This window comes from Mobula birostris, chromosome 5 (genome assembly GCF_030028105.1).
Source record: "Mobula birostris isolate sMobBir1 chromosome 5, sMobBir1.hap1, whole genome shotgun sequence".
Lineage (NCBI taxonomy): Eukaryota > Metazoa > Chordata > Chondrichthyes > Myliobatiformes > Myliobatidae > Mobula > Mobula birostris.
Genome location: NC_092374.1, coordinates 78492100 through 78511584, shown reverse-complemented (window position 1 = coordinate 78511584; position 19485 = coordinate 78492100). Strand labels below are relative to the sequence as shown.

Genomic DNA, 19485 nt, shown 5'->3' with positions numbered 1-19485 from the left:
CTGGAATGAAGATCTCCCACCAAAGTTTGAAGTCGGTTCAAATTCAATAACACAAAGGAATAACAGAAATAGTGAAATAAGGCTGGAGAGGGTGCAGAAAAGATTTACAAGGAAAGGGAATAAATTGGGGGAAACCTGGTTGAGATATTTGTATCATTAGCCATGGGTGAGATGCTAATAGGCTAGAGAGTAGCTTTTGTTGACCATTATTTAAAAGAAAGGCCTGTAAACTATAAAACAGCAAGGCTAACACCTTTCATAGATAAATTGCTGGAGAGGATTCTGATTGATAAGGTATATTGTATGAACATCTAGAAATTCAGAGGTTGATCAGCATGGCTTTGCACATGGGAGATCATGTCTCATAAACTTGTTCGAGGTATTGATGTGACCAAGAAAGTCTGTGGGCAGGGCAGTAGACATGCTTTATATGGGCTTCAGTAAGGCCTTTAAGATTCCTTATGGCAGGCTGCTCCGAAAATTTAGCTTGCATGGAATCCAGGTTGAAATGGCTAACTGTGTACATAATTGGCTTAATGGTTGAAAGCAGAGGTAATAGTGGAAAGTAGTTTTGTGGACTGGAGGCTCATGTTTGTAGGTTTGCCTCAGGAGTCAGTGCTGGGTTCATTAGTGCTTGACATCTATGTCAACAACTTGGACAAGAATGTACAATGCATGTTTAGTAAGTTTGCAGATGAGAGTAAATTAGATAGTCTGCTGGAAAATGAAGAAGGTTATCAAAAAATGCAGGGGCTCTTGATCAACTAAGGGGGCAATGAATAGCAAATGGAGTTTTAATTTGGATAAGTACAAGAAGTTGTATTTTGGAAATCCAAATCCAGATAGGACTTGCCAGTCAATAGGAGGGCCCTGGGGAGTGTTGTAGAACAGAAGAACTTTGGAGTACATGGTTCACTGAAAGTGAAGTCATAGGTACACAGGGTGGTGAAGGTGCTTTTAGCACACAGGCCCCCATCAGTCAGGGCATTGAGTATAAATGTTGAGAAGTTAAATTATGTTGATGAAGGCAAAGCAGTGGATATGGTGTATATGGGTTTTAGTAAGCCATTTGACAAGATTCCCTATGAACTGGCTCATTCAGAATGTCAGGAAGCATGGGATCCAGGGAAACTTGGTTGCATGGATTCAGATTTGGCTTGCCCACTGAAGGCAGAGGGTGGCCGAAGATGGAGCTTATTCAGTCAGTAAGTCGGAGTTCTACAGGGATCTGCTCTGGGACGACTGCTCTTTGTGCCTTTTATAAATGACTTGCAGAAGGAAGTGAAAAGATGAGTTTTGTAAGTTTGCAGGTGACATGCAAGTTGATGGTGTTGCATGTTACAATGGGACTCTGATAGGACGTGGAAATGGGCCAAGAACTGGCAGCTGGAATTCAATCTGGAAAAGTGTGAAGGATTCGCTTTGGAAGGTCGAACTTGAAGACAGAAAACTGGATTAATGGCAAGATTCTAGGTAGTGTGGAGGAAAAGGGAGGTATTGGGGTCCACATCTATAGATCCCTCAAAGTTGCAATGAATGTTGACAGGGTGATTAAGATGAAGTATGGTGTGTGGGCTTTCATCAGACAGGGGATTGATTTCAAGAGCCACAAGGTAAATTTGCAGTTAGACCACAGCTGGAATGTTGTGTTCAGTCTGGTCACCTCATTATAGGAAGAATATAGAAGTGTTAGAGAGGGTGGCAGAAGAACGGATAATGCCTGCATTACAAGGTATATCATATGAGGATAGTTTGAGCAAGCTAGGTCTTTTCTCTTTGGAGAAAAGGAGGATGAGAAGTGACTGGATAGCGGTATACAAGATTGTTTGAGGCATAGATTGAGTAGACAGACAGATACTTTTTTTCTGAGGGCAGGACTGGCTAATACAATGGCCATGATTTTAAGGTGATCAGAGGAAAATACAGGGAGGATATCAGAGGCAGTTCTTTTTCCCAAGAGTGGTGAAATACTCATTGAGTTATTAAGTTGTACAGCAAAGAAACAGGCCTTTTGACCCAACTGAACTGTGCTGAACAAAATGGCCAACTAAGTTATTCTCATTTGCCCGTGTTGAACCCAGCTCCATCTGAAACTTTCCCATCCATGTACCTGTCCAAGTGTATTTTATTATTAATGTACCAGACTCCCAGTGACCCCCAAACTCTCATCCCCAAACAACTGACCATCTAACTCCCAACCCCTGTTTCCAATGACCACCCAAACCCTGAACCCAAAAGACTGATCACCCAGTTTCCCCTGAAGGCTCATCACCCAGGGTCCTGCCAAAGGGTTTCGGCCCAAAATGTCCACTGTACTCTTTTCCTAGATGCTGCTTGGCCTGCTGAGTTCCTCCAGCATTTTGTGTGTGTTACTCAGTTTCCCCTCTAGCTCCCAGTGAGGTTATGAATGATTTTCTTCCCTTTTGTTTTTGTTTCAAATTTGCCGCATCATCCCTCTCCCCAAAATCAAATGTCCCTTAACCATTTCATTCTTGTAAGTATTGAACTATTTCAAACCTCCTGTTCTGTGAAATATGTTGTAGTCTCACAGACTGTTTCACTTGGAACTGTTTATCCAACTGCCTTCGACCCTGCCACAGGCTCAGCATGAACAGCTGTGACCAAAGTCACCTCTACCTCCCCTTCCTTCTTCAGTTATCTATAACCTTAACACCATCTCATCTTAAAGGTGGATGAGGTTTCCATTCTTACCTGCCCCGCTGGTAGGTGCCAGGGGTGGTGGTAGAGGCAGTTACATTAGGGACATTCAAGAGACTCTTGTTGGCATGTGGCCAAGTGGATAAGGCATTTGTCTAGTGATTTGAAGGTTGCTAGTTCAAGCCTTAGCTGAGGCAGTGTGTGTGTCCTTGAGCAAAGCACTTAACCACACATTGCTCTGCGATGACACTGGTGCCAAGCTGTATGGGTCCTAATGCCCTTCCCTTGGACAACATGGGTGTCGTGGAGAGGGGAGACTTGCAGCATGAGCAACCTTGCCCAGGCCTACGCTCTGGAAACCTTCCAAGGCGCAAATCTATGGTCTCATGAGACTAACAGATGCCTATTATTAGATGGGCAAATGGAGGACCCTGTGAGAAGAAAGGGTTAGATTCACCTTGGAGTAGGTTAATAGGTCAGCCAAACATTGTGGTACAAAGGGTCTGTACCATTCTATGTTCTATGTCCTGTTGCGGTTGAACAAAATGCCGATGAAGGCACACTTGGAGTACAGCGTTCACTTTTGGTTGCCCTGCTGTAGGAAGATGTTACTAAACTGGAAAGACTAGTGAAAAGATTTTCAAGGATGTTACCAGGAATTGAGGGACTCAGTTATAGGGGGAGGTTGGACAGACTTGGACTTCATTGCTTGGAGTGCAGGAGAGTGAGTATTGAGCTTACAGCTGTATAAAATCACAAGGCGCATAGGTAGTGTGAATACTCAGTTGTTTTCTCAAGGTTGGGGAATCAAAGACTAGAGGCTTTAAGGTGAGTAGGAAGAGATTTAATAAGAACATGGGGGCAACTCTTTTTTACGCAAAGCATCAACCACTTCTCCTGGTAGTTCATACCACATACACACAGATGGTGGTGAGAATATGGAATTAGCTGCCAGAGGAAGTGGTTGAGGTAGGTAAAATATTTTTTTTAAGACAACTGAACAGGCACATGAATTAGAAAGGTTTCAAGCGTTATGCACCAAACTCTGGAAAGTCCAGCATCCTGGTCAGCATGGAGCAGTTGGACTGAAGGGCATGTTTCTGTGTTGTACAACTCTGACCATTTGTTGTTGCTGTCTTTAGAGGATTTGAATTATTAGAAGAGTCTGGACTGCTTTCAGTAGATTGAAGGAGGCCGAAGGTAACCATGTAGGAGATTATGAAATTATAAGAGGCATGAATATTGATTGTCAGCCTTTTTATTCTCAGGGTAGGGGAATCTAAAACTAGGAGGCATAGATGTAAGATGAAAAGGAAAACATTTCAAGGGGATTGAGAGGCAAGTTTTTCACATGATGGTATGATGGTGGGCATATGGAACAAACTCCTAGAGGGAGCAGTAAAGACAGATATAATCATGTAACCTCCTGGTAAGCCTCAGGCTCGCTCAGCTCGCTTTCGTCTAGGGGGAGCAGCCTTCGGCCCCGCCAAACTGGGTAATCAAGTTTGTGTGGATGCTGTGTGATGTACCCCACCCGCCAAATAACAGACAATACACCATATACGATTAAATGATTACAGTTTATAAGTATTTCTTGGTGATGGATTAGTAGAAACAAATACAATAAAGGCGCCAAGTCAGTAACTCTATCAGTTCTGTGCACAAATAATTCGTTGGAGCTCTTACAGAACCGGGTCTCCCTTTCCTCCAGTCGATGTCCTCTGAACTCCACCAACCCTCGAATGGGACCACCCTCAGTGGTCGACCAAACGCTCCACACAAGTCTGTCCTCGTCTCCTCTCCTCACCGAAGACTCTGGGCCTCGGACTCCCACTCGGGGTCCATTCTGTCGCCCAACTTACAGCATCTCTCTTCACGTCTCCATCATGCCTTCTGCCCAAAGCCCACAAAAACAATAACTTACAGACACACAAGAAAGAATAACATCTATCCCAGTTGGTTAGCAAATGAATACAATTCTCGTTATCAGTAATTATAATCCAAACATGCTGCTATAGAGAACCACTGTCTCAGCAGTTAACAGTACAGAGAAGCCATTTTATTATAACATAACAAAGAAGCCATTTTATTAGCCTTGGCAGTAACATAAAAGAAGAAACCCCTTACAATCACAATGTTTAAAATATATTTGATCAGGTACATGGACAGAAATGTTTTAGAGGGATATGTGCCTAGTACAGGCAAATGGGACTAACTCCGGAACTAACCATGCTTGGTCAGCATGGTTGAGTGGGGCCAGAGGTCTGTTTTTGTGCTATCTCTATTGGAAGAATACCCTCGAAGTAATATAGTGTATAAATAGTGTTGGTGCGTGGCCAAGTGGTTAAGGCGTCAGTCTAGTGATCCGAAGGTCACTAGTTCAAGCCTTGGCTGAGGCAGCGTGTTGTGTCCTTGAGCAAGGCACTTTACTACACATCGCTCTGTGACGACACCGGTGCCAAACTGTATGGGTCCTAATGCTTATCCCTTGGACAACATTGGTGGCGTGGAGAGGGGAGACTTGCAGCATGGGCAACTGCCGGTCTTCCATACAACCTTGCCCAGGCCTGCAGCCTGGAAACCTTCCAAGGCGCAAATCCATGGTCTCATGAGACTAATGGATGCCTATAAATATAAAATATCACAACACTCAAAATAGGGTTATAAAACTGTACTGACAGCAAATGTGTTTACTGAATCACTGCCTGCAATTCTCCACATTCTGCTGCCTGTTTTAATCCCTTTATAACTAGTGTGAACATTTTTATTTACCTTGGTCAGCAGAAGTATATTTTGTTCTAAGACCTGCATATTCTGGGACATTTCACAAAGAGATTCTGCAGATGCTGGAAACCTTGAGCAAGGCACACAGAATGCTGATGAAATGCCTCAACCTAATTCATCAACTGCCCTCTATAAATGCTACCTGATTTGCTACATCCCTCCAGGATGTTGTATATGTTGCCAGGACATTTCAAGCCTTTATTGAATGGAATGTGTTTTCATCATTTGATGCAATGTTAACAATTACATTGAGAAGAATGAATGCAAAGTAGAGAATTAAAAACAAAATACATTAAGTGTAACAAAATGAGTAATGGTTTACAGAAGAGATGAGCAATAAGGAACATTAGGGCTAATGAGGCAGTGTCAGAAGTTATGACTTGCTGTTGGATGCATCCTGCTTGATGAGGGGGTGTGTTATGTTCATAGTGCGGCAAAATCAAAAATATACTCACCCCATCATATTGCACTCCATTTCCAACATCCACAAAATAAAGAATGATCTGAAAGAACTAATTAAATGTTATCCAGGTGTCCAGGAAATTAATTTAAGAAATAACCAGCTTCACTTTCTGATAACTTATTCAATGCTGTTGTTAAATCACAAATAGGAAGAAGCTATTTCACTTTTTCAACTATTCAATGGGGCCATTGATCCTTGACCTGAGTCTACATGTATCCCCCAGATCCTTAATAGTGTCAAACAGAACAGGCTGTTGGAACTCCTCATCCAGGTTGATCAAGGTGCCTACTCAAACTATTTCTATTTGCCTACATGTGGTCCATATCCCTCCAAACCATGCACCTGCCCAAGTACCATTTAAACACTGTAAAGATACCAACCTTTGTGGTGTCCTATGGAAACTCATTCAACTTACCCACCATTCTGTGTGGAAAGACCTGCCCCTCAAGTCCCTTTTAAATCTTTCCCCTTTCACCTTAAACCTCCTCTATTCTAGAAAAAAGATGGTAGCCATCCACCTGACTTCATAAATCTCTACAAGCTTGCTCCTCACCCTCCATTGCTCCAGAGAAATCAGTCTCTGCCTATCGGGTTTCTCTTTACAAATCAAACCCCCTGATCCACGCTACATCCTTGTGAATCTTTTCTGCACCTTCCCAAGCTTAATCACAACTAGAATTGCACACATTTTCAGGTGCAGTGTCACCAATGTCTTGCACAGCTGTAACATTACATCCCATCTCTTGTACTCAATCCCCCGACTGATGAAGGGAAGTGTGCCATACATTCTTTACGCCTCTAGATTTGATAGGACCTTGAGGGAACTGTCCTTGTACCCCCAAGTCTCTTTTCTACAACACTCTCACGTCCTGCTCTGCTTAGCCGGAGTGCAAATGCATAATTCTCTGAAAGCAACATTACAGATATTTAGGTTGATGAAGAAGGCATTTGGTATACTGGCCTTTATCAGTCGGGGCACTGAGTATAGCAATTGGAATGTTGTGTTGCAATCAAATAAGACATCGGTGAGACTTCATTTGGAGTATTGCAAACATTTTTTGTTACCCTGTTAAAGGGAGGATGTTGTTATACTGGACTTGGTGCTGAAAAAAATATCAGTTGCCTAATCTGGGTTCTAGGTTACAATAAGAGGTTGCATTAACAAAGACTTTATTCCATGGAATTTACAAGACTGAAGAGTGACCTAATAGAGGTGTGTAAGGTCCGTGGGGCAGAGACAGGGTGGAAAGCACAGTGCTTTTGCAAGGAGGTGTACTAAAAACAAGAGGGCAAAGTTTTAAATTCAGAGGAAAGAGATTTTAAAGGGACATTAGGACAGCTTCTTCAATGCAGAGGGTGGTGTATTTTTGGAATGAGCTGCCAGAAATAGTTGTTGAGGCGGGCACATTGGCAACATTTAAAGGCCAAAGGCGTTACTGAAGTACATATAGGAACAATCTACCACCCTGCTCTCATCAATCCTCTTCATCAACTTTTCAAAAAAAGTAAGTGCTTCCTTGTCCTAATGAAGATATATTTCAGAAGCAACACACGCAGAATGCTGGAGGAACTCAGCAGGCCAGGAGCATCTATGGAAAAGAGTAAACCATCCTGATGAAGGGTCTCAAACTGAAACATCAACTGTTCACTATTTTTCATAGATGTTGCCTGGCCTGCTGAGTTCCTCCAGCATTTTGTGCGTGCTCTTTTGCATTTCCAGCATCTGCAGATTTTCTCGTGTTTGTAATATGCCTTAGAACATCACTATGCACTTTCTTGAACTCTTGAGCACAAACTGTGCACATAAATTGATTAATTAGCAATTGATCACCATCACTTACTGTCTGCAAAGAACGTTTTACATTTCTAGCATCTTCTGCATCTGGAAATATATTGAAAGGCTGAACAGTTGGAGTTCATTCCAGTCAATCAATCTTACTCCCAATAAATCCTGTATTTCCTTCTCAAGATATGGTCTTGGTACTCTGGAAATTCAGAAGATGTTTGATAAATATTGGTGTTGCCTTATTAATTGAATCATACAGCACAGAAACAGGCTCATTTGGCCACACCAAACACTAAGTCCCAACATGTGGTCAGCTCACTTACCAGCACTGGGCTCATGGACAATGAGCCTTATTGAATGAAGTTTGTGAGATTAACTGCCTCCAAAAACTCCAGAGTAGTGTGTTACAGACTACAGCCCTATAATTTTTTCCTCAAACCCTTCCAATCTCTGCATCCTCATCTTAAACTATAAACTTAAGTCCCTGCCATGGGAAGGAGTTTTTTTTACTCTCCACCCTCTCTGTGCTTTTCATAATTTTGTACACTTCTAACAGATCCCTCACTCCATTTTTTTCCTCCTTCACTGGCCAACTGCACTGAGTTAATGGTTATTTCTTGACATTCATTCAGTCAGTTCTACAAAGGTTTAACAATTCTGTTCCATTAGATTCACTGCAAGGGAAATTAAAAAACTTTATGGTTTGTGAAACATACATAACTGATCACTGTTGAGGGAGAATGATATTGCATACTCAACATTTGACACTATAATGCTCTTTTATCATCATAACATGTTGCAATGACTTAACTAGATAGCCTCCATATATGCATGGAAATTCATATTAAAATGACTTTTGAATGTGTTAAGAAAGAACTTTATTAGACATATTATCAAAACATTTCTCATTTATTGTTTTCTGTAGATGGTCATATGGAATTCTTTTATGGGAGATTGTTAGCCTGGGTAAGTTGTGTTATTAAAATCACTTCTATAGCTCTGTCACCTCTAGGAGGCCCAGAGCTAGGTTTCTAATCAAGAATTGTGTGTGAGATATGGGCAGAGAGCTGTATGTGAGATTGGTCCATAGGCAAGTCCATGACCTAGCCTTGAAGAGGGAGGAAGCCTTGTGACAGGTTGATGATTTTTGTCTGGATAGAGGGAGAAGAGCTGATGTAATGGGTGATCCATGTCCAATCCTGCCCAGATATGTCACTTTGTTTGGACATGGCCCAAGTGCGGGGCGAGAGACACTGAAGCCAGTCGATAGTTCACAGACTTTAATGCAAACAGAGCAGAGTTAGAGGGAAAAGAAAACAATAAACACTAGGCCAAACAGGGTCATTAACTAAAACTCTCAAATGGAAAACAAAGCCAACACTGCAGCTGAAAGGAATAACTAAATATAAAACAAATACCGCTAGTCTTCAGAGTCACTTGACTCAACAGAACAATTTCTCAGTCGAGGCTGAATGCAAGCAGCCAGCAAAATGTTACTGTGCTTTGCTGAAGTCTCGACAAGCACTACGACGAAAAGAATGGAGTTAAATACCATCACAATGAAATAATAATTAGCTGCCACATGCATATTCATGAGCACAAATGCCGTATCTGCTGAGCTGCCGAATCCGTGGTTGTGACAAATATTTTAACTACCTCAAGTGTTTGTGATGAGAGTCCTTGATGAGGATGGTTAGGACCTAAATACTGGAGTATCCGAGGCAAGGATTGAGACACGGTATGAAACTGGAGGAAGAACCAAGCACAAAACAAAACGCTAGGTGGTATTTCTAGTTGAGTTTCTGATTGAGTGCTGAGGCTTCTTCAGGTGCTCTTCCTGGTGCCAAAGCATGATTGCCAATTAACAGGATAGTCCTGAACCCTTAAGGGGGCCACACCAGCTGTCCATACTCCAGAAGGTTAGAACATCTAAACCCTGGAAGCTGGGACAGTGGGGTGCATCTCGTAAAATGATCCCCTCCCCTGACAGCCCTGGCTGCTCGGAGAGACAGTGATGGTAATCATTGATGAGAACCAGATCCAAGATGTTTTTTTTAGGCACCCAACATTTTTCCTCGGGTCCGAATCCTTCCCAGTCTACAAGGTATTGTCCAACAGCCCGAGCAGTTAGTGAGTCCAAAATCTTCTCACCCCATCAATAAACAGATTGCGGTGGGGCAGGTGCTGACAGATTTTAATTTACTGATGTGGAAATTAGGATTAATCTTCAGGGTCTTTGGGAGCTGCAAGGTGTAACGTGCAGAGTTAACTTCCTTCATGACTTTGAAGGGTCAGATGAACGTGGGTGCCAACTTTCTAGACTCCACCCAAAGAGGCAAATCCTGAGAGGACACCCAAACCTGATGCCCCTGCAAAGCAGGTCCCTGTCTTCTCCTTCGGTTAGCCTTGGTTCCACCTTCTGGGAAGAGGCCAGCAAAATCTCTCTTGCCTTAATCCATTTCTGCTTGAAGTGTCGGATCACAAAATCTTCGGCCACAAGAACCCCAACGTCAGTCCCTTGTTCCTAAAAGAGAGGTGGAGGATACACAAATGAGCACTTAAATGGTGACATCCAGGGCGCCAAATATTGTAAAGTGTTGTGAGCCACCTCTGCCCACATCAAATGGTCACACCATTTGTCAGGTCTTTCTGAGGCCAGGCATCTTAGGGTTCATTCCAAATCTTGGTTGGCACACTCTGTTGGACTGCAGATGAAACCCAAAGGAAAGACTTGATGTTGCCCCAGTCAGCTTACAGAATGCCCTCCAGAAACGTGATACGAATTGCGGACCACGATACGTGACACTGTCCACTGGGAATCCATGGGTTCTGAAGAAACTGTCCAGGACAATTTCAGCCGTCTCCACCACAGATGGTAGTTTATCTAAAGCAATGAAACTGCAGGCCTTGGAAAATCGACCGACAATTGCCATAATAATGGTCTTCCCTTGAAAGACAGAAGATCCATAATAAAGTCTAGGAAGATGTGTGCCCATGGTCTTTCCAGAACAGGTAGAGGGTGGAGGAGCCCTTGAGGTTGGGTATGGAACTCCTTGTTCCGGACGTACACCTCACATGCCTGCATGTATTGCCAAACCCCCTTTGTCATTCTGGTCCACTAATACTTTCTCTTGGGTCCTGGGAATCCGTGGGTGTGTAGTCATTCTCGATGAATGTCCCCATTGGAGTACCTGTGACCAGACAGAACTTGGGACAAGCAGCTAACCCAGAGAACCATTCTTAGGAACCGCCCCTTGTGTTTGGCCCTTGCGAACAAGAATGTCAATTCCCCAGAGAATTGGCACTACAACCCTGGCTTGGGCAAAGTGGTGGTAGGCTGCTCCTCTCGCTCAGGTTCATCAAACTGATGGGACAAGGATATGGTTTCTAGTTTTTTGACCCTGGTCGATATGTCAGGATGAAATTAAAGTGGTGAAAGAACAAAGACCACCTGGCCTGCCTGGAATTCAGTCTCTTGGCCACTTGAATATAAGTCAGGTTCTTGTGGTCTGTCCAAATGATAAAAAGATGCTTCGCCCCTCAAGCCAGTGACAACATTCCTCCAAAGTCAACTTAACTGCCAGTAGATGCCAATTCCAATGTCGTAGTTTCTCTCTGCCAGGGATAGCTGCCTAGAGAAGGACGCACATTGGTGCAGTTTACCATCAAAAGATAACCATTGAGCCAACACTGCACCCATTCTGATGTCTGAGGCATCCTTCTCCATGATGAAGGGAAGGTCCAGGTTAGGTGAAACCAAGATGGGAGCTGCTGTGCATCACTGTTTAAGCTCTGCAAATGTGGCCTCTACTTCAGCAGTCCAGACACAGGGCCACCAAGTTGAAGTTCGAAACATGGAAAACCTACGGCACAGTACAGGCCCGTTGGCCCACAAATCCGTGCCAAACATGTCCTTAACTTAGAAGTTTTTCTAAGCTCCATGTACCCATCCAGGAGTCTCTTAAAAGACCCTATCATATCGGCCTCCACCACCATTGCCGGCAGCCCATTCCACACACTCACCACTCTCTGTGTGAAAAAACTTACCCCTGACATCTTCTCTGTACCTACTTCCAAGCACCTTAAAACTATGACCTCTCATGCTAGCCATTTAGCCCCAGGAAAAAGCCTCTGACTATCTACATGATCAATGCCTCTCATCATCTTATACACCTCTATCAGGTCATCTCTTATCCTTCGTCACTCCAAGAAAAAAAGGCCAAGTTCACTCAACCTATTCTCATAAGGCATGCTCCCCAATCCAGGCAACATCCTTGTAAATCTCCTCTACACCCTTTCTATAGTTTCCACATCCTTCCTGTAGTGAGGCAACCAAAAATGAGTACAGTACTCCAAGTGGGGTCAGACCAGGGTCCTATATAGCTGCAGTATTGGCTCTTAAACTCAATCCCATGATTGATGAAGGCCAGTGCACCGTATGCCTCCTTAACCACAGAGTCAACCTGCACAGCAGCTTTGAGTGTCCTGTGGACTCAGAACCCAAGATCCCTCTGATCCTCCACACCGCCAAGAGTCTTACTATTAATACTATATTCTGCCATAATATTTGACCTACCAAAATGAACCACCTCACACTTATCTGGGTTGAACTCCATCTGTCACTTCTCAGCCCAGTTTTGCATCCTATCAATGTCCCGCTGTAACCTCTGACAGCCCTCCACACTATCCACAACACCGCCAACCTTTATATCATCAGCAAATTTACTAACTCATCACTTCATTTCCTCATCCAGGCAATTTATAAAAATTATGAAGAGTAAGGGTCCCAGAACAGATCTCTGAGGCACACCACTGGTCACTGACCTCCATGCAGAATATGACCTGTCTACAGCTACTCTTTGCCTTCTGTGGGCAAGCCAGTTCTGGATCCACAAAGCAATGTCCCTTTGGATCCCATGCCTCATTATTTTCTCAATAAGCCTTGCATGCGGTACCTTATCAAATGCCTTGCTGAAATCCATGTACACTACATCTACAGCTCTATCATCAATGTGTTTCGTCACATCCTCAAAAAAATTAAATCAGGCTTGTAAGGCATGACCTGCCTTTGACAAAGCCATGCTGACTATTCCTAATCATATTATGCCTCTCCAAATGTTCATCAATCCTGCCTCTCAGGATCTTCTCCATCAACTTACCAACCACTGCAGTAAGACTCACTGGTCTATAATTTCCTGGACTATCTCTACTCCCTTTCTTGAATAAGGGAACAACATCTGCAACCCTCCAATCCTCCATAACCTCTCCCGTCCTCATTGATGATGCAAAGATCATCACCAGAGGTTCAGCAATCTCCTCCCTCACTTCCCATAGTAGCCTGGGGTACATCCCGTCTGGTCCCAGTGACTTATCCAACTTGATGCTTTCCAAAAGCTCCAGCACATCCTCTTTCTTAATATCGACATGCTCAAGCTTTTCAGTCCGCTGCAAGTCATCCCTAAAATCACCAAGATCCTGTTCTGTAGTGAATACTGAAGCAAAGTTTTCAGTAAGTACCTCTGCTATATCCTCCAGTTCCATACACACTTTTCCACTGTCACACTGGATTGGTCCTATTCTCTTACGTCTTATCCTCTTGCTCTTCACATACTTGTTAACTGCCTTGGGGTTTTCCTTAATCCTGTCCGCCAAGGCCTTCTCATGGTCCCTTCTGGCTGTTTTACTTTCATTCTTAAACTCCTTCCTACTAGCCTTATTATCTTCTAGATCTCTATCGTTACCTAGTTTTTTGAACCTTTTGTAAGCTCTTCTTGACTAGATTTACAACAGCCTTTGTACACCATGGTTCCTGTACCCTACCATCCTTTCCACGTCTCATTGGAACGTACCTACGTAGAACCCCACGCAAATATCCCCTGAACATTTGCCACATTTCTTCCGTACGTTTCCCTGACACACATCTGTTTCCAATGTATGCTTCCAAGTTCCTGTCCTTGTACCGAACTTCAACCGGTCCAGGTGTTGGAAGTTCTTCTGAACCTTCCTTCAAGGACGACTTCTGAGGCTTCTTGGTGACAGCAATGGTTCGACCAACATCCAAGCCTCCTCCCAAGATTTATTAGGCTCCATCATATCCTCAGTCGCCCCCAGGAACAGGCTCCAAGAGTCTGCATTTAGAAGTCTTTCCTTTCATTGGGACCTGGCAGCTAGATCCCTTAGGCTTAGCCACAAGATTTCCCAACTGTTTGGGCATCTCCTTGGTCTTCACCAGAACTAGAGATTCCCTCTCACTCCAGTGCACCCCCAACTAGACAGGGTCGTGGCTTGCACAGTCCCATTGGCCAGGACCAACTTGTCTGTCTTTGAGGGCAGGACTAGATCTCCAGAAGGCTTCAGGTAACCTCGCACTGAAGTCTGCCCCTTCATTGGTCTTGCGAGAGTCTAGAGGTGTCAGATCCCCACACGGACCACATACCCTCTTACAATGACTGGAGAAAGCAATAATTCTCCCTTCCTTCCAATCCACGGATGAGTTATGCTGGGACAGCCAAGGGTATCCAAGGATCAGAGGTATGAGTGGTTAGTTAATGATGCAGAAGCTAATGTCTTCCACATGATCCCTTATCCTCATCTGCAAGTCCACAGTCTGTTACTGGATCTGTCCGGAACCTATCGGGCAGCCGTCCAAGACAGTTGCGGGCATGGACTGGCTTAACTCTCACAGTGGTATGTTGGGCCTATGGGTGTTCCATAAGTCCAGGAAATTACCAGCTGCCCCAGAGTCCACAAATGCCTTCACCTCTCTTCGGTTCTTAGCCCAGGAGATCACCTTCAGTGTGATGCCAGAATCCATTGTGTTGGGAGTGGTGGCTGCTACCGTTGTAATCCTCCTGGAACAGGACGGTCGTAGCAGTACTCCTGATGGCTGCTGCATTTGGCCCGTAGGTGACCTCTCTCTCCACAGTAATAGCAGCAGTCCTGACTCCAGCGCAGGGACCTCTTGTTCATGGAGAGTCTAGTGCAGCTGATCTGCATGGGTTCAACTGAGTCCTGAACAGGGACGGGCAGGTCATGGTCTGAGAACTGTGATGTGTTGAAGCCAAGCTCAGGCTAGCCCTCTTCAACCTTTTGAAATAGTCCCACTTACGCTTTGCCAGCTGATTATTGAGGAATGGACTGGTTGACCAGAATCTCCGAGTCTTCAGCTGGTTTTCCCAAGGCAAGAGCATCCTTTAGTTCATCTCAGAGTCTGTGGTGGTATAAAGTGGCCAAGGCTTCCCCATTCCAGCCACTCTCTTTGACCAAGGTCTGAATCTCGATAGAGTAGTTGACCGCTGACTGTTCACCCTGTTGAATCTCCATCAGATGGTCTGAGGCTCAGCTGGCTCAGGCAGGATGATGGAACACTCTTCTCATGGTGGCCATAAATTCCTCTGAATCCAAGCAAACCTCCGACCTTCATTCCCAATGTGTAGTGGCCCAGATCAGGGCCCTTCCAGTCAGAAGAGAGATAATGAAGGTCACCTTTCCATGCTCCAAAGGGAAACGGGACAGCTGGAGTTTGAATACTATTGAGCATTGAGTGAGGAAGCTGCGGCATGAACCTGGATCTCTCCAGGGCTGGAAGATGAACTGGCTCCACAGAAGGACCAACTGGCTCTCCTGAGCAGCTATGGCTTCTTCCTTGTGAAAGCTGACAAACAGCTACCTAGAGGTCGTGAATCTGCAGGCTCCATTCGGAAATCCTCACTGTGGCTGACCATAGCGAACGAAAGACACTGGTACCCCATTGGGTCCGTGTTGGCCCAGTCGTACTGTGATGAGAGCCCTTGATGAGGATGGCTTGGATCCAAATGCTGGAGTATCCGAGGCTATGACTGAGATGCGGTATGAAACTGGAACAAGCGCTGAGCACAAAACTAAACACTAGACAATATCTCTAGCTGGGTTTACAATTGAACACTGGGGCTCCATTCAAGTGCTCTTTAAATACTGAATTCTTGGCACCAAAACATGATTGCCAATTAATGGGACGGTCCTGAATCCTTAAAGGGGCCACACCAGCTAGCCATATTCCGGAGAGCTGGAGCATCTAAACCCCGGAAGCTGCCATGGTTGGGTGCGTTTCATAATGGTACAGTCATTAAACAATAAGTTTGGGCAAGTATTCCAGTCAGGTGATGAAAATGATTCCTTGTATTTCATATCTCTGGACAGGTGGCACTCCCTACTGTGGAATGACCTGTGCTGAACTCTACGAGAAATTGCCCCTTGGGTACCGGATGGAGAAACCACCCAACTGTGTTGATGAAGTGTAGGTCTTTGCTGTTCTTCTATAGATAGTTGCACCTAGTTACCTCTGCACTCACCTGCTGCTGAATCTTTCAAATTGTAATGCCAGGCTCCACAGCACAAAATATGGCAACTAGGTGCATGGACCAATCTGCCTTATACATGCTGACAATTTAAGCTACTTGCCGGCTCTTATTTCCCAATGATCAGGTCCAAGCTTTCATCAGGTGTTGACCTGGTTCCATAGGATTACATATACAGAATCTGAACATTCTCCCTGGTTGGTACATGCTAGGAATTCATGTTGCACATGAAACTCTTTTCCTACCCCACAACACCTCCTGTCAACCAACAGCTGATAATTTTCCTTCTCCCTTATATATTTGTCAATAGAATATGGTTATTAATGAACTCAGAGAACTTGGGAATTGTTTCCTTGTCTGGAGGAATCTCTGCCCCTCTCAATGGGTGTTTGGTCATGGAGTACATATGTCCCATATTCTCTACATAAAGAAACAATTCCTAAATTCTCTGAGTTCATTAATAACCATGTTCTATTGATGAGAGAGGTGATGCTGCTTTGAGTTTCATTTAATTTTACCTTCAAGTAACGCAGCATGTGTAATGAGAATGAGAACCAGAGTCAGGTTTATAATCACTGACATATATAATTGGGGCAGGAGTACAGTGAAAGACATAAACGATTGCTATGAAAATGACTAAATAAAGTATTAATGGAAAAGAGGATTAGCAAGTTAATGTTCATGGGTTCATGAACCATTCAAAACCCTGATGGCAGAGAGGGAGAAAGCTTTTCCTAAAATGTTGAGTGCGTTATTCAGACTCTTGTATCTCCTCCCTGATGGAAGTAATGAAAAGAGGGCACATCCCAGGTAGTGGGGGTCTTTAATGTGAAGAGGGTACGTTCCAGGAAGTGAGGGTCTTTAATGCTGGATGAAATTGTTGTAAATCATTAAATGTAATTCTTTTAGGTATGAATTGATGAGACAGTGTTGGCGGGAGAAACCGTATGAGAGGCCGACATTTGCTCAGATACTTGTATCGTTGAACAGGATGCTTGAGGAGAGGAAGGTGAGTCCGTGCAACTTCCTTAAATTATCAATGGACCCTCACTCTGCACTCACTGGGAGGCTAAATTTCCAGTTCCACAGAATAACAGGGCAATTCAACAGAGGAACCCATTTAGTGTTGACTCTGAAATGTTTTCATTCCACTACTGTTGCCCTTTCTCCATAAATGCATATCAAGGGCATGGGACATGTACTTCCCCAACTTCACCTACTTGGGCAGTCAGGTTTGTGGATCTTGGGTAGGAGATAGAAGCCAGCAGTGGGGACTAAGGGAACTATGAATTTGGTAGCATGTACTGTAGACAGCATCCACTGGCAAGGCCTTTGATAAGGTCTTGCATGGGAGGCTGGTCAAGAATGTTCAGTTGCCTGGCATTCAAGATGAGGTAGTAAATTGGATAAGACATTGGTTTTGCATGAGAATCCAAAGAGTGGTAGTAGAGAGTTGCCTCTCTGGCTGGAGGCCTGGGACTAGAGTTGTGCCTCAGGTGTCGAAGCTGGGTCTATTGTTGTTTGTCACCTATATCAACAATTTGGATGATAATGTGGTAAGCTGGATCAGCAAATTTGCCGATAATACCAAGCTTGGGGGTGTAGTGGACAATAAGCTTGCAGAAGGAACAGCTGGAAAAATGGGCTGAAAATGGCAGGTCGAATTTAATGCAGACAAGTGTAAAGTGTTGCGGTTTGGGAGGACAAAACCAAGGTAGGACATACACAGTGAGTGTTAGGGCATTGGGGAGTGCAATGGAACACAGTGATCTGGGAATACAGGTCCATAATTCCTTGAAAGTGGTGTCATAAATAAAACTTTTGTCATATTGGCCTTCATAAATCAAAGTTGAGATGTTACGTTGGAGTTGTATAAGGCTTTATTGGAGGCCTAGTTTGGAGTATTGTGTGTATCTTTGGTCACCTACCTACAGGAAAGATGTAAATAAGATCAAGAGATTGGAGAGAAAATTGACATAGATGTTGCCAGGACTTGAGGATCTGAAAGGTTGAATAGGTTAGAACTTTTTTTCTCTAGAGTATGGAAGAATGATGGGAGATTTGACAAAGGTAAACACAATTATGGGGGATACAGCTAGGGCAAATGCAAGCAGTCTGTTCTATTGTGGTTGTGAGATACCAGAACTAAGGTCATAGATTAAGGGTGAAAGGTGAAATGCTTAAGGGGAACATGAGGGGGAATTTCTTCATTCAGAGGATGGTGAGAGTGTGGAACGAGCTGTCGGGGGAAGTGTTCATGCAGGGATGTGGATTGATTTCAGTATTTAAGAGAAATTTGGATAGGTACATGGGTGGGTGAGGCATGGAGGGCTGTGGTCCAGGTGCAGGCCGATAGGGCTTGGCAGATAAATAGATCAGCGTGGACTGGATGGACTGAAGGGCCTGTTTCTATACTGCTGTGTTCTTTGACTCTATGACTATAATGGAGCAGTTGCTTAAGTCATTGGTGAGGCCACATTTGGAGTATGTGTACCATTTTGTAACGCAGTTATGGGAAAGGCATAGTTCAACAGGAAAGAGTGCAGAGAAGATTTACGAGGATGTTGCCAGGGCTCGAGGGCCCAGGTTACTGGGAGAAATTGTTTGGGCTAGGACTTTATTGCTTGGAATGTAAAGAATGAAGGGCAACATTACAGAAATATTTAAAATTATGAGAGATATTGGAAAGGTGGATGGTAACAGTCTTTCCCCCAGGACACAGGAGTCCAGAGCTGTAGGTCAATGATTCAGAGTGGGGAGGGTAAGAATTAAAAGAGGCCTGATGGGCAACTTTTTCACGCAGAAGATGGTGAGCTGCTGGAGGAAATAGTTGAGCCAGTTACGATAGTATCATTTAACCAATTGGATAGGTACATGAGCGGGACTGAAAGGGCTATGAATGCATGCAGGAAGTTGAGACAAGATGAGCAGAGACCATGGTCAGGATGGATCAATTAGGCCGAAGGGCTGTATCCGTGCTCTGTGATCCTGACTTCAACCCACATTTCCGTAGAAGAGGTTGAGTGTTGCTTCTTCTCTAGTGAGACCATCTACATATTACTTTAGAAAGCTTTCCTTAACTAATTTTGTCCCATTTAGATCTACATTTGTCCCAGTTAATAAAGTCACCTGCTATTTCTAGCCTATTATTCTTACAGCTATCTGTGATCTTTGTGCACATTTGCCTGTCTTTTTATTACTATTGGGGCTGAGTGAGGGATAATCCTTCAAACTGATCACCTCCTTCTTAGTTCTAATCCACAAAGCCTGACTGGACAACCCCCCTGCCCCTGAGGAATATCCTCTCAAAATACCGCCATGATGTTCCATTCGACCTCTGTCACACGTTTAACATCTACACCTGGAACACTGAGCTGCCAGTCCTGCCATCCCGAACCATGTTTCTGTGATAACCATAATATCAGAGTTCCATATGTTTATTTATTTATTACTTATTG

The 19485-nt window shown here is 44.0% G+C and overlaps 1 protein-coding gene across 1 annotated transcript in view; it reads left to right on the top strand.

Moving 5' to 3' along the window:
- tek (TEK tyrosine kinase, endothelial) overlaps window positions 1-19485 on the top strand; it is a 244066-nt gene that overhangs the window by 221699 nt on the left and 2882 nt on the right. The window contains exons 20-22 of the mRNA XM_072258228.1: window positions 8617-8657; window positions 15870-15966; window positions 16937-17036. Of these exons, the coding sequence (XP_072114329.1) occupies window positions 8617-8657; window positions 15870-15966; window positions 16937-17036 (238 nt within the window). The remainder of the gene's footprint in view (window positions 1-8616; window positions 8658-15869; window positions 15967-16936; window positions 17037-19485) is intronic.